This window comes from Suncus etruscus, chromosome 18 (assembly GCF_024139225.1).
Source record: "Suncus etruscus isolate mSunEtr1 chromosome 18, mSunEtr1.pri.cur, whole genome shotgun sequence".
Taxonomy (NCBI): domain Eukaryota; kingdom Metazoa; phylum Chordata; class Mammalia; order Eulipotyphla; family Soricidae; genus Suncus; species Suncus etruscus.
Genome location: NC_064865.1, coordinates 40,486,293 through 40,510,170, shown reverse-complemented (window position 1 = coordinate 40,510,170; position 23,878 = coordinate 40,486,293). Strand labels below are relative to the sequence as shown.

General features: G+C 45.3%; 1 protein-coding gene across 1 annotated transcript in view; it reads right to left on the bottom strand.

Moving 5' to 3' along the window:
• Positions 1-23,878, bottom strand: part of PNPLA1 (patatin like phospholipase domain containing 1) — a 60,062-nt gene that overhangs the window by 2,533 nt on the left and 33,651 nt on the right. The window contains 6 exon segments of the mRNA XM_049764801.1: positions 285-342; positions 4,038-4,607; positions 10,652-10,712; positions 12,869-13,078; positions 13,905-13,970; positions 17,272-17,504. Coding sequence (XP_049620758.1) covers positions 285-342; positions 4,038-4,607; positions 10,652-10,712; positions 12,869-13,078; positions 13,905-13,970; positions 17,272-17,504 — 1,198 coding nt within the window.

The following is a 23,878-nucleotide window of genomic DNA, read 5'->3' as shown; positions in this document are numbered from 1 at the left end:
GTCCTCTAAGGCTGGGACATGTGTGCTAGCTCTCTTCAACTGAGACATTACTCAAAATGGGGGTGGACATTCTCTCACTGCCCCCAAAGAAGGTGAAGTCCCAGTGAGATGCCAGAGCTGCCAGAGTCCCCAAGCCCCCAGAAAGAGAGCAGAGCATGGTGTTTGTGAGATGATGGAGTGGAATGATGCCCCTGGAGCAGCTAAAATAATGGTGGAGATCACTCATCCAGGCCCCTCTCCCTCAGCAGAGAAAAGAGCCGTTTGCCCCGGAAGGGAAAACTCACATGGCTGAAGCTCTGCTGGGAGCTTCCTTTGCATTAACCAGGCTCGAGGTCAGTGGAGCTACAGCTAAAAGAAAACAAAAAAGAAATACAGGTGATACAAGTGAGATGGTTGGGGAGGATAATTTAGTCATCTATAAAATGACATTGGAAGGAAGAGAGGGTGCTTTGAAACAGTAAGAAGCTCACTTGAGTTTTCCTCAGCAGAATCAGAATTCCATGGTTGCATTTGACTGACCCCAGGGCTGTGGCCTCTGTGGAAGGACCGTGCTGTATGTTGTACCCAGCAGTGGTACATGAACAACTCCCTCTCCACCACAGCCATGCTAAGGAAACACTTTCTAGAAATCCCCACAAAGATCCAAACTTTTCATCACCCACTTTTTGTTATGCTCCTTGCCTATTCCTCAGAATAAAAAATTAGTGGCTTCTTGACCATTGTTTATAAGTAAGCATTTTGCATGATTTTGGTGCTATAGAGATATAAATATAGTTTAGGGTGATTTTTAGCAGGCTCAGGGAAACACACAGGGTGCTGGATTCTAACATGAGTCTGCCATATGCAAGGCAAGCACCCTACCCACTACCCACTAACTCTCCCATTCCAATATGAGAGATATATACTACATAAAGATCAATGTGCTGTTCTGTAAGGGGCACAAACAAAAATTAATACTGACTCCATGTAAATCCTTCTATCTAAAGTTCTTCCCTTTGGGACCTAGCCAATCCCCAAGCTACTGGTAGTTCCATTGTTCATGGATCTTCCCCAGATGCTGGGCCACACTCCCACCTTTACAACAAGGTGGCACTACACTGTCGCTCTGTAGTAGTTTCCACAGACTAAGGCAGCTACCAAGTGACTCAGTGGAGGCCATTGGAGGGTTTCACCCCTGCAGCAGCTGTGCTGACCTCTTCTATGAGAGGAGCTATCCTCGGTTTTGTGACCAGAGCAGCACTTCCAGTCTCTCCACTAGGGGTCACCCACCAGATGGCAACCAATACCTTCTGCAGCCATTGCTACATGCCTGCCTTGAGTAAAACAGCGCCCACTTGAGAAACTACTGGAACTTCTGTAACCTTGATGAGTAAGTAAAATCAAGCCAGGGCCTAAGGACACTTAGGAGCCTGAGGAGAGGTGCCTTTAGGTACAAGTATGTGAAACATAAAAATGAGGTACATCAGGTAGAGCCCAATTCCAGGTTTGATCCTCAGCACCTGTTATGTCCCCTGAGCCTACCAGGAATGATCTGTGAGTACAGAGCCAGAAGAAAATCCTAAACACTGCCATGTGTGGCATCGCTATAATAAAAAAAATGAGGAACACAGGAGAGAGGGAGAGAGAGAGAGAGAGAGAGAGAGAGAGAGAGAGAGAGAGAGAGAGAAGAGAGAGAGAGAGAAGTAAGCCCTGAAAACCACCAGAAATGTCTCCCCTACCCCATAGATATGTCTCTCCCAATTGATCCCCGAAAAGGAGTAACATAAAAGAAAAGCTTTCACTTAGTGGAAATTGAATAGGATTGACCTTCTTCCCAGCTGGCCAATAATTGCCTATAAGATCTCCAGATTTCTTTTTTTTTTTGTTTGTTTGTTTTTTTGGGCCACACCCGGTGACGCTCAAGGGTTACTCCTGGCTATGCGCTCAGAAGTCGCTCCTGGCTTGGGGGACCATATGGGACGCCGGGGGATCGAACCGCGGTCCTTCCTTGGCTAGCGCTTGCAAGGCAGACACCTTACCTCCAGCGCCACCTACCCGGCCCCAAGATCTCCAGATTTCTTGAGCAACAAATGGTGAGCCCCCATAAATAACAAATAGTAAAATTTAAATTTAAAAACTAGAAATCTTGGGGCCGGGCGGTGGCGCTAAAGGTAAGGTGCCTGCCTTGCCTGCGCTAGCCTAGGACGGACCGCGGTTCGATCCCCCGGCGTCCCATATGGTCCCCCAAGCCAGGAGCGACTTCTGAGCGCATAGCCAGGAGTAACCCTTGAGCGTCACCGGGTGTGGCCCAAAAAAACAAACAAAAAAAAAAAACTAGAAATCTTATTTGCAATCCTTACTAGCTTCATATTTTGCTGAGCTAAAAGTGAATCAGTAGGGCCCGGAGAGATAGCACAGTGCCGTTTGCCTTGCAAGCAGCCCATCCAGGACCAAAGGTGGTTGGTTCAAATCCCGGTGTCCCATATGGTCCCCCGTGCCTGCCAGGAGCTATTTCTGAGCAGACAGCCAGGAGTGACCCCTGAGCACCGCCGGGTGTGGCCCAAAAACAAAACAAAACAAAAAAAGTGAATCAGTAGGCATATAACCAAACTCTTGGATATCTTATTGCTATAAATATTTCTTTCTAACTGCTTGCTCACTCATTCCATTGTGAACTAGAGACAGAATTCCTGGCTGACTTGAGTTCTCAGACCATTCTGAGAATGGTCCTAGTATAGAGAACTTTACAATAAAAATCTTATATATGAGTAGGCAAAAGAATAACTCTGAGGGGCCAGAGAGATAGCACAGCAGTAGAGTGTTTGCCTTGCATGCAGCCAATTCAGGACTGACAGTGGTTCAAATCCCAGCATCCCATATGGTCCCCCGAGCCTGCCAGGAGCAATTTCTGAGCACAGAGCCAGGAGTGAACCCTGAGTGCTGCCAGGTGTGACCCCCCCCCAAAAAAAAGAATAATACTGAGGACATGAATGCTAGCACAGCAGGTGGGGCATTTGCCTTGGACGTGGCCGATCTCGGTTGGATCTCTGGCATCTCATGTGGTCCCTGAACCTGCCAGGAGTAATTCCTGGGTGCAGAATCAAAAGTTACTCCTGAGCTCTTGCTGTGTGTGGCCACAAACAAACCAGCAAATAAAAAGAATAAAACTAAAAGCAGGAGATCCAAGCCACAACAATAATATTTATTTATTTATTTATTTATTATTTATTTATTTATTTTGGTTTTTGGATCACACCCAGCAGCACTCAGGGGTTACTCCTGGCAGGCTTGGGGGACCATATGGGACACTGGGGAATCGAACCGAAGTCCATCCTAGGCTAGCGCTTGCAAGGCAGACGCCTTACCTCTAGCACCACTGCTCCGGCCCAACACAACAATAATATAAAAAAAAAAATGTTGTCAAGGAGGAAGGGCTGGTGGCTGAAGATTAACAGGACTTAGGGACATTAGTGAAGGGAAGTTGACACTCATGGTGGGATTGATGCTGGAACATCATATGCCTAAAACTCAACCATGAATAATTTTGTAAATCGCAGTATTAAAAATAATTTTTTAATTTAAAAAAAAAAGAATCACCCGGACAGGGGTAAAGAGAGAGCAGAGCAGGCCAGGCACTTGCCTTACACACAGTTGACCCAGATTCAATTCCCAAGTTTCATTCTTATGGCCTCTCTAGTCCTGCCAGGAATAATGCCTGAGTGAAGATCCTGGAATGAGCCCTGAACACCACTGGGTATGGCCCCAAAACTAAAACAAAAATAATCACTAAGAGAGCTTATTAAAATAAAAAGGGGAAACTTCTCTCCCCCAAAAGTGTGATTTAGTAGGTCTGTCAGGCCTGAGAATTTTCATTTCTGACAACTCCTAAAAAGGACCAAGCTTTGACAATTCCTGAACGAATCAGCAAACTGGTGGTAGCCAGACCTCATAATAAGGCAGAGTTTCTAAACTAACTTCACTGAGACTCTTGCTGGTTGTCAGACACCATGAAGGACACCAAATTGAAGGGAACTGTGTGATGCCAGAAGCCTCCATACCTTGGGGCTGTTCTGAGCCCAGTTCCTCTGCAAGTGGCTGTTCAGGTGACGAAGGAGAACTTGGGGACGACGCTTTAGATTCCTCCAGAACTGAAGACCCCAAGGAGGGCCTGGATGACGCTGATGACTTCAAACCTGAGGAATCTGTTGGTTGTTCCTGCTGCTTTGGTGATACATGTGTTTGTGCAGGTCTTGAGTTGCATGGTAAGTGCACGGATGGGAGTGAGGCAGGTGGCAAGACAGTGGGAGAAGATGGTGATGATGAAGCCAATGGTGGTCCAGGTAAGGAGGCAGATGGTAAAACAGGTGATTCCACAGGTGGGACTTGCTTACACGTGTTTTCAGTTGACAGCACAGATTGGGGATCAGGCAGCGCACGGTCATGATTTCCTGCACCTTTAGAAGAACACTCTGTGTGCAGTTCTGAGTCTTCCGCAGTGGGCTGCTCTGCCGGTGGGCTCTGCTCATTGCGTCGAGGACTCCTATTAAACAGGGTATGTTCTATCTGGCAGTACATTTCTACCCGAGGATAGAGCAGTCTCTTGGAAGGAGAAGCAAGGTAAGCTGAATCTAGGACGGATAATGGTATAAGCTCATGAGTGCGTCAGCAAGGCCTTTGCCATAAAAGAAAAATATTTTCCAATTTATAGTCAAACAGAATTAGCACTTTTCACTGACCTTTCCTTACTCAAATTTATACAGAGTATTTGTGTGCTGGCTCATTCCTTTTCTGGGTTTATAGTGAGCATTTCTATGTACATGCTGAACATTAAGCAAGACATAGAGAGGTTGGAGAGAATGAGAATAGGAAGACAGTCTTGCACAAGGCATAGCAATGACCACCTAATAATGTTTTATTTTTTAACCAAGGCAAGTGCTAGGCAAGGAAGACTGCAGTACTGGGCTAGATGGACACAGGGAAGACTTCACTGGGAGCACTTCCCTTACACATTAGGGGTGATATCTAAGCTGAGATCTGAAAGTCATTGTCAAGGGTGATCATAATGGGGTGGAAGGAGCATTTCAGATGGGGGAACAGCATAAGTTTGAGAGAGATTTAAGGTCCCAAAATGTTAGTGTGGCTTTGACAGGGATGGGCAGATAAATGAAAAGATGGCCAATCCCATCAATATTCAAAAAGTGCTCATTAAAACTATAATAAAATGCCACCACCTACACCTACATACTGGGTGTGTAAAAGTAAGACCAACCATACAAAGTGTTGATGAAAGAGGATTTGGAGAAACTAGAATGCATAACCATTGCAGTTGGGAACATAAAAATGTACAAACACCTTGGAAAGCAACTTGACAGTTTCTTTGAAAGTTGAATATTGGGCCCGGAGAGATAGCACAGCGGTGTTTGCCTTGCAAGCAGCCGATCCAGGACCAAAGGTGGTTGGTTCGAATCCCGGTGTCCCATATGGTCCCCTGTGCCTGCCAGGAGCTATTTCTGAGCAGACAGCCAGGAGTCACCCCTGAGCAATGCCGGGTGTGACCCAAAAACCAAAAAAAAAAAAAAAAAAGTTGAATATTAAAAACATAAAAGTTAATAGGGCCAGAGAGATAGCACAGCAGATTAGGCACTTGCCAGGTTCAATCCCTGGCATTCCATATGGTCCCCTGAGTTATTCTTGAATGTAGAGCCAAAAATAACCCCTGAGCACTGTAGGGTGTTTAACACAAAAAGTTTAACATATATCCTAGATACATGTCTTAGTTTAAACATGTTCAAACTAAATGATAATAGGAGTCAAAGAGATATTTGGACACCTATATTGATAGCTGCTCTATTCAAACTCTATAGCTAAAAGATGGAAGCAAGCTAAAAATCATGGATGAGCAAATAAAGAAAATGTAGTAGAAGGGCCTGTATGACCCCACTTGCATAAGTTTACTTAAAGGAGGGAAATTCAAAGAGGCAGAAAATAGAATAATGGTTTCCAAAACCTAGGAAGAGACAGAAATGGGAACTGTTGAAATGGACATAGGGTCTTACAAGGTGAAAAAGTTGCAGAAATTGGTTGCACAATGTGAGTATACTCAACACAACTGAACTATGCATATAAAATGATTACAATGGTATTTAGGAGGCTGGAAAGAGAGCACAGCAAATAAGGTACTTGCCTTGCATGCTGTCAACCCATATTCAATCCCCAGAACCCTATATGGTTCCTTGAGCTCTACCAGGCATGATCCCTGAGTACAGAGCCAGAAGTAAACCTGAAGCACCACTGCTTGTAGTTCCAAAATAAAATAAAAAAGCAAAACCCAGTATTTTTTGTGCTTCCTTAGCACAATTTTAGGCATACTTGGAACATTTATATATGACATAATTTATAAATGATTGTATATCAAACACAATTATGTCAATTTAATTATATAAGATATATGTACCCTATGTACAAAGCATGCCTCTTTCACATATGACCTAGTCATTTACCCAAGAGAATAGAACATATATCCATACTAAATCCCATAAATCAGTGTTTCTAGCAGTTTCACTTGCAATTACACTGAACAGAAGAGGGGGCCCATGAACTGCAGTAGATTCACACAACGGAACAGAAACAGGAATGAACTATTTATACCATGCAGTAACCTGGATGAGTCATCAACAATTATGCTGAGTGAAATAATGTGAACCAAAGACTACAGATCCCATTTGCCAAAAACTCGAGTAATGGGTAAATTAATGTATAATAACCAAGTATTGACTGAGGATGGAGCAGTTACACTGAGAGGGTAAGATAGCAACCCCACAGGGGCAGTTGAAAACTGGATTGTTCCTGCTTTTTTTAGGAGAGCAGGTTTTAGTGGTGTGTGTGTGTGTGTGTGTGTGTGTGTGTGTGTGTGTGTGTGTGTGTGTGTGTTGAATGGTAGGTTGTGCATTCCACAATCCCCAGAGGGGAAGGGAGAATCCCATACTTTCTATCCATGTAGAACAAGAGACACTGGTCTGGTAGTTAATTCCCTGCAATAAATAATCCACACAGTTAGGAAGATTTAGCTGGCAAGAAACTCACACTGGGGGCCGGGAAGGTGGCGCTAGAGATAAGGTGTCTGCCTTGTAAGCGCTACCAAGGAACGGACCGCGGTTCGATCCCCCGGCGTCCCATATGGTCCCCCCAAGCCAGGGGCGATTTCTGAGCACATAGCCAGGAGTAACCCCTGAGCGTCAAACGGGTGTGGCCCAAAAACCAAAAAACAAACAAACAAACAAAAAAAAAAAAAAACGACTGCATTACTTTTGGGGCCGGGCGGTGGCGCTGGAGGTAAGGTGCCTGCCTTACCTGCGCTAGCCTAGGAGACGGACCGCGGTTCGATCCCCCGGCGTCCCATATGGTCCCCCAAGCCAGGAGCGACTTCTGAGCGCATAGCCAGGAGTAACCCCTGAGCGTCACCGGGTGTGGCCCAAAAACCAAAAAAAAAAAAAAAAAAAAAAGAAACTCACACTGCAAGCTATTCACTCACAAGCCAGTCACTCTACCATGTGGAACCATGAACCAAGATGGCACCTCTCAGCTCAGGCCTCCTGAGTAGCCTTTATTGAGATCCAAACAAAGCCCATCCCCAAAGGGAGGGGGAAAAGCCAGATGAAAACCAGATGAAAAGGCAATGGGGAAATAAAACCAAAGAAAACCAGTTGAGATACATGAGGACTAATTCAAAAGCTTGTGTGTGTGTGTGTGTGTGTGTGTGTGTGTGTGTGTGTGAGAGAGAGAGAGAGAGAGAGAGACAGAGAGAGAGAGAGAGAGAGAGAGAGAGAGAGAACAGACCCAACTGTGATAAGGAGGAAGGGAAGGAAGGAAGGAAGGAAGGAAGGAAGGAAGGAAGGAAGGAAGGAAGGAAGGAAGGAAGGAAGGAAGGAAGGAAGGAAGGAAGGAAGGAAGGAAGGAAGGAAGGAAGGAAGGAAGGAAGGAAGGAAGGAAGGAAGGAAGGAAGGAAGGAAGAAGGAAGGAAGGAAGAAGGAAGGAAGGAAGGATGAAAGGTATATTCCTAGTATTTTCATGTATTTTTATGATGGATTTTCATTGTAACCTGTGCTATAAACTCCCTTAACAACATAGCCAAAGGCCCATGAGGAATGTGGATATTCAAGCAGACCAGGAGACAGTGCCTTTTCCCTTGGCAGAAGCTTCTGGGGGAGGTTCAGAGTGGAAGGGAGGCCCACAGGCCAGGTGGTGACAGCCTTTTGGCAGGAGAGGGAAGACAGTGCTGGGATGTGAGCTAAGGAGTTGAGGCTGGTGCCTCAGCAGCTTCCTGACCCCGAGAGCAGGGGGCTGGTGGTGCACTGGCATAAGTTGGCATCTTTTCCATGGAAAAAATCCAGAGGGGCTCTGGGCACTATAGGACATTCTAGGACATGAGAGAACAACCCAACCATGACATCTAGCACTGAGAAAAAAACCCAACCCTGCCAAACTCAGGAAGCTCAAGGTGGCAAACTGGAAAGAGCACTGAGCAGCGCTGGCACATGCCCACAGGGGCAGACGGGAGGCTGGCAGTCAGCATGAGGCACCTGCTGCCTGCTGGTCTGTATTGGTTCCAGCTGGAGGGGCTCCAGGCATGAGAAAGCTGCCTTCCACAGATGCCCCATTCATTAGCGAGTGCTGGGAATGCCACCATCAGCCTTTCATCCCCATGACATGCCCATATTCACCAAGCTGGGCAAGATGGAGAACACATGGGAGGGGGCACAGGGTCCTCCCCAGGGTGAAATAGGGGCTGATGATAAATGGGGGCGACTAGAAGGTCTCAACAACCTGCTCTGTAGCCCTTCCCAGTTTCTCCTCAGAGGAAGAGGAAGGAAAATGGTGCAGGGGAAAGAGAGAAATGTGTGTGTGGGGGGGGGGGGGGAGAGAAGGGGAACCACAATGGAGAAAGTTCTCTAGGGACAATTGTAAAATTCAGATCTAAATTATGGTTCCCCAAAATTCAAGTCCCCAATCTACACCATTCCCTGGGAAGGAGTGGAGAGTCTGTAAAGTATAGCAGTTAGAATGCTTGTCTTGCACACAGCCAACCTGGGTTCAATCCCCAGCATCCCATATAGTCCCCTTCACTCTGCCAGGAATTACTGCTGGGCTCAGGTCCTGGAGTAACCCCCGAGCACTGCCAGGTGTGTCCCCAAAACAAAACAAAAGAGACACCCTAGCTACTAATTGGAAGGCCCCAGCCTCTGAGTAAAGCCCAACTCCACCTCCTACCCACAGCCCTCAAATCCTCTGACACTAAGGGATAAGGGATAAGAGATAAAGGCTAAGGGATGAGGAGAATGGGGAGCTGTGAGAAGCCGGAATAGAAGAGGGGGTGGGGATAGACCAAGTCTGGCTAGGAGATCACACTCCATGGACTCCAGCAGTGCTCCCAGTATCTGACCATGATGGTAACTAAAGGCTGCCTGTGACTCTGCTTCCTGCATCTCACAATAAAACACAGTGATGGGTTCCATGGTCAGCCCCCCTTTAAAGGTGATTAAAAGAGACACCCCTCCCCAGAAATAAATGACCTGTTCAAGGTCACCTGGTAAGTCAGGTGAAGAGGAAACAATACTCATACAAAAAAAGGCAGTTCCCCAAGCTTTACAGAGTTTAGGGGTAAAGGGACTCTTCAGAGTCCAGGGGAAAGGAGGTCAGGACACTTGTCAGAGAGGTTTACAGCAGGTAAGGTTCTAACTTTACACCGGACCCACCTGGGTTTGATTCTCCCACAAAGCATCAAAAATTCCACCAGGAATGATCCCTAAACACTGCCCGGTGTGACCCCAAAACTGGGCCCCACCTCCCAACAAAAGAGTCAGGACAAAGGAGATTTTGAGAAAGCAGGAAGCATGTAGGAAGAAAAATAGAAGAGAACTTATCTTAGCGCAAAAATGCGCACAGCTTTTTCCTGTCACTTCTAAAGGACTTTCTTCCCTATATACACATCAATTCCACAAAAGCGTTGTGGAAAAAAGTTAATTAGAACCTGAATGGAATGATCCATGCTTTCTCTCCGCCTGTGATGGAATATTCCACAAGGACTATGGAAAGACCTTGCAGGTAAAAGCCTTCGGCTCTGACAGACCCCAGACATCCTTCTCCGGAGAGTTTCCTCTTTTCCTAGAAAGAAGTTCTCAGGAATTTATTTTAAATAGAAACCATCTGTTTTTCTTCTCTTTGCCAACCCTCTGAGAGGCCCTCCGGGAGTCAGTGTGTGATACATGGCCTTCCTCCATCCCTACATTGACTGCACAGACAGGCCTAAGCACACAATGTCCCAACCAGCCTAGGGCATGGGCAACCCTCTCATCTCTTGTCCATGTGCCCACCAAAGACTCAGGACAAATTCATCATATCTACTTCTACAGTGACAAGATGATTTGATTAGAGAGAAACCTGTTGATATAAGTGCCCAGGGTTTTTATACTGCCTAGCCCAGCCCAGACACTAATCTGGGGGCATCATGTTCTGACCACCAAGCAAGAGCCCTGAACCATTCCCAGATCTTCTGGGTAAAGGATCTCTCCAGTTCACAACCTTGGGGGTTAAGGTTTCTCGTCTCCACCTTTGACTTCCTGTCTTTGTTCCACCTCTATAGCTCCTGTTCTTGGGAGCTCCAACATGTACTTACTTATCCTCTTCAAGTATGAAACAGCATCTTCATACCCTTGATAGTAGTAATTGTGCAGGACCTGTTAGAGGGAAACAGCAAGGGGATCACAAAGGCATCAGACATAGAAGGGCCTAGTCTCTCTACCCCTACCCAGAAAGCTTGACTGAATCTATCCACCTCATGTTCCAGGCCCAACTCTCTGTTGGGAAGCGGGGTACAGTGCTTCATCATGTACCCACAATGAAGATGCATCAATATGGTAAGCCATTAGCAAAAATTCTCAGCCCCACACGGCTGATCCAGGACAGACCTGGGTTTGATTCCCAGTGTCCCATATGATTCCTGGAGTCAGGAGCTATTTCTGAGTGAGTAGCCAGAAGTAACCCCTGAGCATCACCGGTTGTGCCCCCCCCCAAAAAAAAAGAAGTCTCAGCCACCCACCCACTGCCTGCCAGGTGGGAATGGTGAGTTGCTTAAGATAGAAACAAAGGGAGTTGGAGAGATAGCATGGAGGTAAGGCATTTGCCTTGCATGCAGAAGGTCGGTGGTTCGAATCCCGGCATCCCATATGGTCCCCTGAGCCTGCCAGGAGTGATTTCTGAGCATAGAGCCAGGAGTAACCCCTGAGCATGGCCGGGTGTGACCCAAAAACCAAAAACCAAAAAAAAAAAAAGATAGAAACAAAGAAGGGAGCCCCATGAAAATCAAAACTTAGAGAATGACTTAATTTCAGGGCAGCCACTTATTAATTGCATAGTTCTGATAATGTAGCCCCCTCACCACTTCAATTTTGCCATCTGCAAAATGGGAATTATTGGAGTTGGATGGAAATAATCATAATTAAGTTGAAGGCTTAAATGCACTCCTCTTGCCCACAAAGTTCTTCTAAGGGATCCCATTGGTAACAAGTTGCAATTCTCAGATCACAAAAACTCTGTCAAAAATTTTTCTCCTTCCCTTCTTCCCCCTTCTTTTCCATTTCCTTCTTTTCTTTTTCTTTTTTAAATAATGGTAGAACTTTAAAAATAGAGAGAGCCCTGGAGCAGAAAGAAAACTTAATGGGCTGAGCATATGCTTTGCCTTTGAGAGGCCCAGATCCAATTTCTGGCACCACATGGTCTTTTGAGCAGTGCTGGAAGTGATGTTCCCCTGAGCACAGAACTGGGAGTAGCCTCTGAGCAATGACTGGCGTGGCCCCCGCAAAAACCACAAGAATAAAAGATAGGGCCCGGAGAGATAGCACAGCGGCATTTGCCTTGCAAGCAGCCGATCCAGGACCAAAGGTGGTTGGTTCGAATCCCAGTGTCCCATATGGTCCCCCGTGCCTGCCAGGAGCTATTTCTGAGCAGACAGCCAGGAGTAACCCAGGAGAACTGCAGGGTGTGACCCCCCCCCCCAAAAAAAAAAAACAAAAAAAAATGCAGATGCTGAATGGAGTAGTGAAGAAACATTAAACAAATAGGAATTAAGGGTTTTTCTACAAAAAAAAATCATGTAGTTCAGGGCTGGAGAGATAGCATGGAGGTAGGGTGTTTGCCTTGCATCCAGAAGGATGGTGGTTCGAATCCCAGCACCCCATATGGTCCCCCGAACCTGGCAAGTGCAATTTCTGAGCTAGAGCCAGGAGTAACCCCTGAGCGCTGCCAGGTGTGACCCAAAAACCAAAAAAAAAAAAAAAAAAAAAAGAAAAGAATAAAAGATAGATAGAGAGAGAGAGAGAGATATGAATGGGAGGATGGATGGAGGGACGAATGGATAGACAGATGGATGGACAGACAGATGGATGGACGGATGGATGGACGGATGGACGGACGGACGGATGGATGGATGGATGAATGATGGACAGACAGGCTGACAGACAGAGACAAACAGACAAAACAAAAGGCCTATTCTTAGTTCACAGGTTACTTGGCAACAATCACAGATAAGATTAATCCAAGACCTGGTTTTCTCAGCTACATTGTGTGGGATAGAGGGCACCTCACTCGTACAAATGCATCTGTTCTCTCTCTTCTCTCCTCAGGGACTAAGGATGCTCAGGGAACTTTCTCAAGGCCTCATAACTGGCATGAAGGTAGGACATAGGTCTAGGGGACAGCATCGGGGATCTTTGGAGGTGAGACTCCCCAGATGGAACTGACTGACCACAATTGGATCTCCCACCCCACCCTCATTGCACTCTCCCTCCTCACCTAATTCCCCTGCCCTGTCCCCCAGAACCGTCCTGTCTCTCACCACTAAGTCCGGTGGAAAGAGTGCATGGGTCATCCTGGCGAGGTTCTCCAGGGAGAACTGGAAGGAGAAGTTGAACATGCGGAAGTCGTTGAAGATGGCGGGACAGTCGCGGGGGCAGATATCCTGCTGCCCACTGAAGGTGGCAATAGTGATGGAGTCGGTCCAGAAAGAGCAAGGCTGCATGTCTGTGAAGCCTCCATCGATGTATCTCTGGGGGGGGGGGGGCAAGATCATGAGGGACACTAGCTGGGGTCAAGCCTTGAGATGCAGGTCATAAGGGGTGGGCAATTGTGTCCTTAAAGCTATGTGCTCAGTCCACGGTGGCCTCTGGACGCCTGATCCCATACTTAGGACCTCACCATCTCCCTTTAGCCATCTAGAGGGTGCTGGGTCTGGGGTAACCAAGCCTGTGCAGGGTGTGAAATATCTCCCACCCCAAGATTGTTGCACTATGGTTAAGCACCCCCAGATATCTCCAGAACCCCTGACCATGGCCTCACCATCACCAACCAGGTATCCACGGTCCTTCCCTCACTTCCCTCTTTTGCTTCAACTATAAACAAAGGGCAACAAGTACTGATGCTCCAACTGTCAATGGTGATAGATAGTATTTTTTTTTTTGTTTTGGGGCACACCCAGCTGTACTCAGAGCTTACTCCTGGTTTTGTGCTCAGGATTTATTCCTGACAGTCTAAGGGGACCTTCTTGGGTGCCAGGGACTGAACTCAGGTCAGCCATATGCAAGACAAATGTTTTACTTGTTTTATTATTTATCTGTCCCCAATGAACCCCAATAGACTCTTGATATGTTGGGTTCAGTAGTGGGTGGCTAGACCCAGAGAAAGGTACAACCCAGCCAGTTTGCTCCTCTAAAAGCCCCAGAAATCAAGTCCCAGAATTCCCACAAGACTCCAACAATCTTTTGCCCTCCCAAAACCTTCTCACACCATTCCTCTGTCCTTCCAGTTGTGAGTTCCAGGGCCCCAAGTTTCCCCTGAATTACCTCTTGCCCCCTTTATCATGCTGAGCTACTCACCACACCACGGTAAGTTGGGGGGATGAAGCCACAATAGACAGGGACGAAACAACTGCAGTACAGGGCCTGTGGGAAGAGATGGTACTGAGAGGCTAAAACCTGGGTAATGGGTGGAAAAGATGTACCCACCAGGGCCTTCTGGACTCCTGCTGACCTGAATCCTTAACCCCAAGAAGGAGGCACAGCCCTGGGAACAAGGCTCCAAGGTCTAATTCGTTGGAGTCTTGGACTCTTGATCAGCTTGAACCTGGCATCCCAGCTTTATTGTATCATTATTACTATGTTGGTTGCTATCTTCAGTGCTAGGATTAGAACCACAGCCTCACACATGCAAGGCAAGTCAACTACATCTGTCATCTCTCATGTCCCAGCTTTAAAGGGAAGAGGAGTGTTGGAGACAGTGTCCTGTCAGAGGATCAATTTTTCTGTCTTCTGTCTTTTATGCAGCCTTTTACCTAAGGCTGCCTACCTGCAGACTTTGCTGTAAGCTTTTGAGCTAACAGGAAAGGTATTTCACAGCTGAAGGAGATTTTTCTTTGAAGCCAAAGAGAAAAGTAAACACCCCCAATACCAGTTCCAGATTTAGACCACTCCCTTTAGCTTCTTTCTGGAGTTAATAGCTACGCTTCAAAAAACCTGCCCCTTCACAGACTGATGTTAGCCCAGATAAGAGGGCTGCAGATCCCACTTTGGAGACATAAGGTCTCCCTCCCTTCTGAATATTTTACTGCCTTTGTTCTATAACCTTCGCGCCAAAAAGTATGATTGACATGTCTTTTTTCCTGCCCATTTCTCCTCCTCTATATAAGAGATGCTGGACCAATAAATTTTTACCTCTGATCGGATATTTCGCCTGAGGTCTTCATTTACTAACCTCTCTCAGATTTTTTACAGGTGTGGTTGTTCTTTTAACCCAGCCAAATAAAGGTGTGGACGTCCAAGAGCCTCCCAGCCGTTTCCCCGCTGGCCGGGCCCCTCCGGGGGGCTTTAGGACCCCGCAGAGGAGGTCTCAGTGATGTCTATTGATTGATTGATTGATTGATTGATTGATTTTTGGGCCACACCCAGGGACACTCAGGGGTTACTCCTGGCTGTGTACTCAGAAATTTCTCCTGGTTTGGGGGACCATATGGGACACCAGAGGGATCGAACCACGGTCCGTCCTAGGCTAGTGCACAAGGCAGATGCCTTACTCCTTGAGCCACCGCTCTGGCCCCCTCAGTGATGTCTAGAGTGCTTTCACGAACCAAGTTCTCATGATTCCAAGGAGTTCAATTAATTTTTTGGTTTGGGGTCACACCAGGGATTACTCCTAGCATTGTACTAAGAAACTATTTCTGGTAGTGCTTGGGATGAGAAGGGGGGCAGGCAAAGGGGGAACACTTATGGGATTCTAACAATCCAATCTGTGAAAGACAATATTCATTGTACTATCTCTGCAAGCCCTGATTCAACATTTTGAATCTGCACCTGTTCAACATTTTGGTTTTTGAGGTTTTTGTTTTGGTTTGGTTTTTTGGTTTTTGGGTCACCCCCTTCAGCGCTCAGGGGCTACTTCTGGCCCTACGCTCAGAAATCGCCCCTGAAAGGCTCGGGAGACCATATGGGAGACCAGGATTCAATCCCCTGTCCTTCTGCGTGCAAGGTAAACACCCTACTGCTGTGCTACCTCTCTGGCCCTGTTCAATATTTTGAATCTGCACCTGTGCTGGAACAGGCCCTGGGACCACTGGGGGTGAGATGCCCCCCTTAAGATGTGTTCTAAGAGGAAGAGGAGTTGTGCAGGGAAACAGATATTAAATGCCAGAGATGCCAGGGCTGTGCCTTCTGTGTGTAAAGACAGACAATGCCCAGAGAAGGTGTTCCCGACCCAAGGGTGTGGAACAGGCTGGTGATGAGGGAAGGCTTCCCAGTAGAAGGAACTGGACATCGATAAAGCAAGTGAAATGGAGTAAGAAGAAGGAAGAGCATGCCAGGCAGAGGATACAGCTGGTTCTAAGGCACAGAGGCCTGGCTGGTGGTGTTTTGCCCTGGTTAGCTTAGCTAAGGTGGTTGGTGGAGGGACCTGCTGGGTCTAACCAAGTGGGTATAAGAGGCTTATTTCTCCATCTGATTTTCCCCTACCCTGGATCATAGCCAGACAAGTGGGCCGTGAGAATAGGGTGAATCACAGTCATGCAGTTTAAATCTTGAACTGGAGAAACAGCTAAACAGGCAGGAGCACATACGAGTGGTTCCAGTTCTATCCCCAGTACTACACAGTACCCCAAGCACAGAACCAGGAGTGACCCCCACCACCAAAGCATCATTGGGTGTGGCCTCAACATAAACAAACAATAATGCTTAGGGCTTACTCCTGGCTCTGAAATCAGGGGTCACTCCTAGTGGGGTTTAGAGAGCCACATAAGATTCTGGGGAAAGAACCCAGGTCAGCTGCTACAAGGCAAGCACTTTCCTTCCCATTCTATCACTCTAACCCCAAATCTTATTTTTTTAAATATAAAATATAAAATTATATTTTTATAAATATATATTTAAATAAAATAAATATAAAAATATAACCAAAAAAAAATATATATATAAATATAAATATAAAACTCTATCCTGACCTGATATATATGTTTTGGTCATAGAGCATTTGTCTAGCAAGTATGAGGCCTTGGGTTCAATTCTGGGCACTGCAAATAATCAAAATAATAGCTAAAATATGTTAATGAACTTAGAACATTACCCTAAAAGTGCACTTTCAGCAACAACCCTTTAGTGAAAATCCACTGATTAAGGGGTCACTGAAAATGAGCAAAACAATGTGACCATCTCATAAAGGCAACTTAAATCAGGGAAACATACAGCAACCAGGTCAGGAGACCCTAAAAGAGACAAGGAACCACTATAGACCACTCTGAGTTTGTAAGAAACCCCAGATTTGGTCAAAAAAAAAAAAAAAAGAGCAGGGCAAAGCCAAAGTAGGCACTGAGCCTGTGAGGACTCTGGGTTTGGAAGTGCTGAGAATGGCCAGTAAATCTGGATCATGGGTGTCTTCTCTGTGTCCATGTCTTCTAACAGGATGCCTGACACATCCTGTCAGGAGAGGACTAGGGAGCAGAAACAGAAGAAGCAGACAGGTAGACAGGAGGCCATGAAGAGAAGGACCAGAAATTTTAGAACCAACGTCACCAAACTCCCACCCTGCCCCTGCCCCTCCAGAACCCACCAATGGTTGGGGCCACTCCACTGACCCTGTCCACTTCTGACTCCACCCCAGGACCCATCCCAATGCTGGGTCCTAACTCTACTCCCTAAAGAGCCCACTCCTGCCTCCTGCCCCCTCTCTCCTCTCTGGACCACCCCCAGCCCACTCCCTTGCCTCGATGAGCTCCTCCTTTGATGTGAAGTCTGAAACCACGACACTCTCTCCATCTGTGAGTCTGGTGAGGCTCACGTGAAGCTTCCCAGTAGCAATCTTGTAGGAGTCCTCAGGCAGGGCCTGGTACAGAAACCTCCTCATTATATGTACCATCTTGCAAGAGGGGGACAGCGGCCCCCAGAAGGACTTCTTCACCTCCGCCACACCCACATTGAGGACTCGGAGATAGTCATCTGTGAGAGAAGCAGAGAGGAATATACAGTCATTAGCGGCCAGTTTTATGCAATTTTCAATTTCAATGCAATCCTCCCTCCAACTGGGAAAACGTCCAAAACCTACCTGTCATGCACATGAACACCAGAAAAAGCAGGTCAGGGAATAAGGTCACTGGCTCAGGGAGTCCCCACTAATCAGACCCCAGAATTCCCAAGCCTTATTGGGAGCAAATAGCTTTCCTCTACTTCCTGTTACCCTCCCTCTTCACCATCCTCAGACTTCTTTCTTTTGAGGTCTTTTTTTTTTCTTTATATGAAATTTCTATTTAAAAAATGACACAGAACTAATCTAATCTAATCTAATCTAATGACACAGAACTAAGAATTGCCAAACTACTGAATTGTCAGTTCCACAGCTCCTGGAATGCTTACACTGCCATGAGAAAGCTCCAAAGTTTACAGCACTGAAAATCCAAAGGAACACATCAAATTAGATAGGAAAGTTGCTTAGAAGTCCACTGAGCTAAGCGAGCAAAAACAATAACACAGAAGATTCAACTAGCACCAACCAGCTGAGTAAATCCTCAGACAATGATTGGAGTAACACAATTGTGAGATATAACAGTTTTCACACATATTCTTTTCTTTACTTTTGTTTTGTTTTGTTTTGTTTGGGGTCACAACCTGGAAGTGATGAGGAGTAACTCCTGGCTCTGCACACAAAAATTACGGCTGGCAGGCTTGGACGACCATATGGGATGCCAGGGATTGAACCCAGGTTGGCCACATGCACGGCAAACACCCTACCTGTTGTGCTTCTCGTTCAGTCCCTCACAAATTTTCTTTAACTGAACTATATTTTTGGTAAATCTATTTGCCATTCTGTTATAAGATTTGGGGGGGGGGGTGGGAAACAGGATGTTGATGGAGGGAAGGTCACTCTGGCGGTAGAAGGTCACACTGGTAGTAGAACTGGTATTGAAATATTAAATACATGAACAATCATGTAAATCACAATGTTTAAAAAAAGTGTCAAGCCAAAGAAACAAAACTGACTATAGATGCAAAGATTATGTCTCAAAGTAGGGCTCTGGAGCTTGACTTTCACAGACAGATGATGTGTAAAGTAAATTAAGTCATTTAAGTAGTAAGTTAAGCCTAATTTACTAATCAGGACGCTGGGGTTGAGAGAGATCAGATGATTTTCCAAGGTGAGCCTATTCTAAAGGAGACAATTGGGATTTTGAACATGGAATATGTATGCTTCCATACTCAGGTTCCTGCTACAACAGAAAACTTTCCAGAGCTGGGAATGTAGGTAGGTACATTTTGCTCATTACTGTCTTATACAAGCCCTCTACGAAAATCTGAAAAGGACTGCTAAGTTTTGGAAACAAGTATTTCATAATAATGCCCTGTACAGAAAATTAATAAATTCATATAACCTATAACTACTAGGGAAACTTCAGACGTGAGCTCCCAGTCACCAGAAATAATCAAACAGAAGTGAAACAAATACTGCCCATCAGAGAATCTAAAGAAGGGATTCCTTCCAACTCTGAGATTGTGAAGTGACCTTATAAAAATACATCTTGGATATTATCCTAGAGGGGATATTGTCCCCTTTATTTGTGTAGAGAGCATCCGAGGCATAGAGATTAAGTGATCTGCCCAAAGTCCCATTTAGCAATTGGGGGCAAACCAAAGTTAGGGATGTTCTATTTCTCTCTCACTTCCTAGTTCACAGATTATTCCTCAGCAGTCCTGGAAGGGAATGGAACATGGAGCTTCAGCATCATTTTGCAGATGTAGAAAGTGAGGCAGAGAAACACTAAGTAGCTTTTCTGAAACCAGACAGCCAGGGCAGAGTGACTGAGCAACTGAATTCCTCCCTTCCCTGGAGGTTGGATTCATCCCTCAGGCTGAGCAAGACTGGGTTGCCATGGTGACATCCTTTGCTCTCCAGCACTCAGATTCACAGCTGCAGGAGTGCAATGGGGACTGACTAGAGCCCCAGAGCATTTTGCTGTCACCCTGGTCAAGGGGTGAAAGCAGATGAGAAATGAGGAGCCCTGAGGTTGTAGTGAGATTAGCTTTACTAGGTGCCAAATTCTACAAAAGAGGTCAGGGGACAATCCACCATTGGGTTATGAAACCGCTGGGACTATGATACTAAGGTATTGGGCCACTGAGAGCTCGCCTGCAAGACTAGCCAGGATGGGAATCCAAAAGGGTGGGGGAATTTTTTTCTATTTTCTTTTCGTGTGTGTGTGTGTGTGTGTGTGTGTGTGTGTGTGTGTGTGTGTTCCTACCCACACACACTTTGGATGAATACACACCAGGCAAAAGCTCTATCACTGGACTACATTCCGAGCTAGTTTTAGAATTTTCAGTTCTGTTTAATTTATTTTGCAAAGTTGACATGAGCCACGTCTCTGGACCTTCATTTGGTTTGGTTTGGTTTGGGTTTGGGGCCACACCAAATAGTACTCAGAGCTTACTCCTGGCTCTGCTCTCACGGTTCATTCCTGGTAGGTTTATGGAATAATTTGGGGTACTGACAACTAAACCTGGTTCAGCGATGTGCAAGGCAAGAGTCCTGCCTGCTTGGCCCATCACTGACCATTGTTTTTGGAATATGTGGACACAGCTTGAAGTGATCATGCCAGGATCTGTGACCTTGCTACTGGAAGAATCAAGTCCACTTGTCCGTACACTCCAGGACTCTCATCAAAAGGTCTTCTGGGGCACCAGAATGAGTAGAATGATTGGGGGGGGGGTCCACACCCGGCAGTGCTCAGGGGTTACTCCTGGCTCTGAGCTCAGAAATCCCTCCTGGCAGGCTCAGGGGACCATGTGGGATGCTGGGATTTAAACCACCATTTGTCCTAAATCGGCTGCATGTAAGCAAACGCCCTACCAATGTACTCTCTCTCCAGCCCTAGAATGATATTCTTATTGCACAAAAAATTCATGACCATAGTAGAAAAAGTAACCTCACAGGCTGGAGGGATAGCACAGAGGGTAGGGTGTTTTTGCCTTGCATATGGCCAACCTGGGTTCAATCCCCAGCATCCCATATTGTTCTCTGGGCCTGCCAGGAGTGATTTCTGAGTGCAGAGCCATAAGTAACCCCTGAGCATTCCTGGCTATAGCCCCAAAACAAACAAAGTAACCTCTCTTAAAAATTGGGAAAGGATCCAAAGTTGTCTATGGCATCCCCTGGAAGCAATCTCTACCAGGGAAGACCCTACTGCTGCTCTGACATCAATTTACTCAAAGGAGTCTTCCCTTAACATTAAGAAGATTTAAACAACAATGACCTGCATATTGGACAGGACTTTCTGCATTGCCCTTCAATTGTGAGTTGAAATTAGACGCCGCTCCACACCATCCTGACTTCAATGTAGGATATACAGATTCCAGGATCTTCAGTACAGAAACATGATACCAACAACACAGACTATGAAAAATATAACTGTATGGGCACTACAGACAATGACCGGGATTGGATAAACTAGTTTGCCTGAAGCCTAGAAATGGTCTTATGTCAGGAAACTTCAGGGGTAGGATCTCCGTGTACTTAGGCCAAAGTTTTTCCTTTCCATGACCCCCATACTTTGGTGGGCCCATGCAAATGATAATTGCTACTCTAACATTGTTTTTACAGTGCTCCTTTGACTCTAAACCTTTAAGAAACCACTAGTAAAAATATCTGGAACTGCATATATGCTTTTAGTTACACTAGCATTCTGGGGGCTAAAGGAGGGAGATAAGGGATATATGCTTGGGAACAGGGATGAAGGGAGGACAACACTGGTGGTGGAAAGGCCCTCATTTATTGTCACTGTGTACCTTAAATATCACTGTGTAAGATTTGTGAAAAAAGTAAATTAAAAATGCCTCTAATGTAAGTCATTACGATAAAAAATTGTGTTTTAATCAGAAATGTTCTTTGACTTACATGTATTATTATACTATATTAATTATATTAATATATATGTTATGTTACTATATTATGTTATGTTAGTTCACCTCAATATGTTAATCAATTTTGTCTCTTGAATAAATTCTTACAATAAAAAAAGCTAAAAAAATTAATGAAAAAAAATTGGAAAAGGAACCCCAGTTAACATCATGTACAAAGGTAAAATCTAAATGGATTAAAGGCCTTGATATCAGACCTGAAATCATAAGGCATATGGTTTCATGTAGGTAAAACACTCCATGACATTGAGACTAAAGGTATCTTCAAGGAGAAAACTGCACTCTCCAAACAAGTAGAAGCAGAGATAAACAGATGGGAATATATTAAGCTGAGAAGCTTCTGCACCTCAAAGGAAACAGTGCCCAGGATACAAGAGCCACCCACTGAGTGGGAGAAACTATTCACCCAATACCCATCAGATAAGGGGCTAATATCCAAATTATACAAGGCACTGACAAAACTTTACAAGAAAAAAACATTTACCCCCATCAAAAAATGGGGAGAAGAAATGTCCAGACACTTTGATAAAGAAGAAATACAAATGGCCAAAAGACACATGAAAAAATATTCCACATCACTAATCATCAGGGAGATGCAAATCAAAACTATGAGGTAACATCTCACTCCACAGAGATTGACACACATCACAAAGAATAAGAACAAGCAGAGTTGGCAGGAATGTGGAGAGAAAGGAACTCTTATTCACTGCTGGTGGGAATGCTGTCTAGTCCAACCTTTATGGAAAGCGATATGGAGATTCCTCCAAAAACTGGAAATTGAGCTCCCCTACTATCCAGCTATACCACTCCTAGGGATATACCCTAGGAATACAAAAATCCCTTTCTTACACCTATATTCATTGCAGCACTATTTACCATAGCAAGACTCTGGAAACAACCAAAATGCCCTTCAACAGATGAATGGCTAAAGAAACTGTGGTACATATACACAATGGAATACTATGTAGCTGTCAGGAGAGATGAAGTCATGAAATTTTCCTATACATGGATGTACATGGAATCTATTTTGCTGAGTGAAATAAGTCAGAGGGCGAGAGACACAGAATAGTCTCACTCTTCTATGTGTTTTAAGAATAAGAAAAGACATTTTGCAATAATCCTCAGAGACAAAGAGAGGAGGGCTGGAAGGTCTAGCTCACGACATGAAGCTCACCACCAAGAGTGGTGAGTGCAGTTAGAGAAATAACTACACTGAGAACTATCATAACAATATGAATGAATGAGGGAAGTGGAAAGCCTATCTAGAGTACAGGTGGGAGTGGGGTGGGGAGGAGAGCGATTTGGGACATTGGTGGTGGGAATGTTGCACGGGTGAAGGGGGGTGTTCTTTACATGACTGAAAACCAACTACAATCATATTTGTAATCAAGGTGTTTAAATAAAGATATTTTTTAAAAAATTTGGAAAGGAGCCACCCAGAAGGTGAGGATATGGAGTGGTGTAAAGATGTGGCCTAATGATTCAGTGCTCAGGCCCCTCTAGGGGATGATGCTCTGGCCAAAGATTCAGGAGGCCTATGGTTTCAAACTTGTGCTGGTGAAGAAGGAAGAAGGGACAGGCCATTGATGCTGAAGAATGAATCCAGGGTCTCATGCAAGCAAGATGTAAGACCTTTTAAGATGTCTTCAGACAGGGCTGGGCGGTGGCGCTAAAGGTAAGGTGCCTTCCTTGGCTAGTGCTTGCAAGGCAGACACCGTACCTCTAGCGCCACCTCACCAGCCCCAGGGTTAACTCTTGGCTCTGCACTCAGGAGTTATTCTTGGTGGTAGTTGGGGTGCTGGGGATCAAATATATGTTAGCCAAACTTGTACCCACTGTGCTGTCCTTCCAGTACCATGTTTCCCTTTTTGTTTGGTTGCTTTTCCAAGCAATGTTCTTTACCTATGTCCTTAATTGTTATTCCAAGGAGAAATTTCTAGAAAAATGCTACGTCAACCAAAGGGAGTACTGGTTTTTGTAATGCTTATTTTCATCCTGGTTTTTCTACTTTATCCATTTATAGTCAACATTCGGCTGATAAGAAGAGGGATGTGGTGACAGACAAAACAGTGCCCAAGCTAACAGACATCCTTAATGGACATTGCAATCAACTTACATCATAAAACAGCACTATCTGGAAATTAGCATTGCTTTATCCAGGAAGAAGGGGCCTAAGGAATGTGGGGTTTCTCTTAATCACAAGCCTAGTTTTAAAGGCTTTCCTATTGCTCTGTGAGGCCATATACCAAAGGATGCCTTTCTCTTTGTCTCTCCTTGATTTTTATCCATTATTTCTTATCGTCAGAATCTCTGTCTCTCTCCCTCTTTTCCCAGCTGAGGGAGAAGCAACTTGTCTTATGGTTAAACAAGCTTCTGTTGGTAAAGAGACAAATAGCAAATAGCAT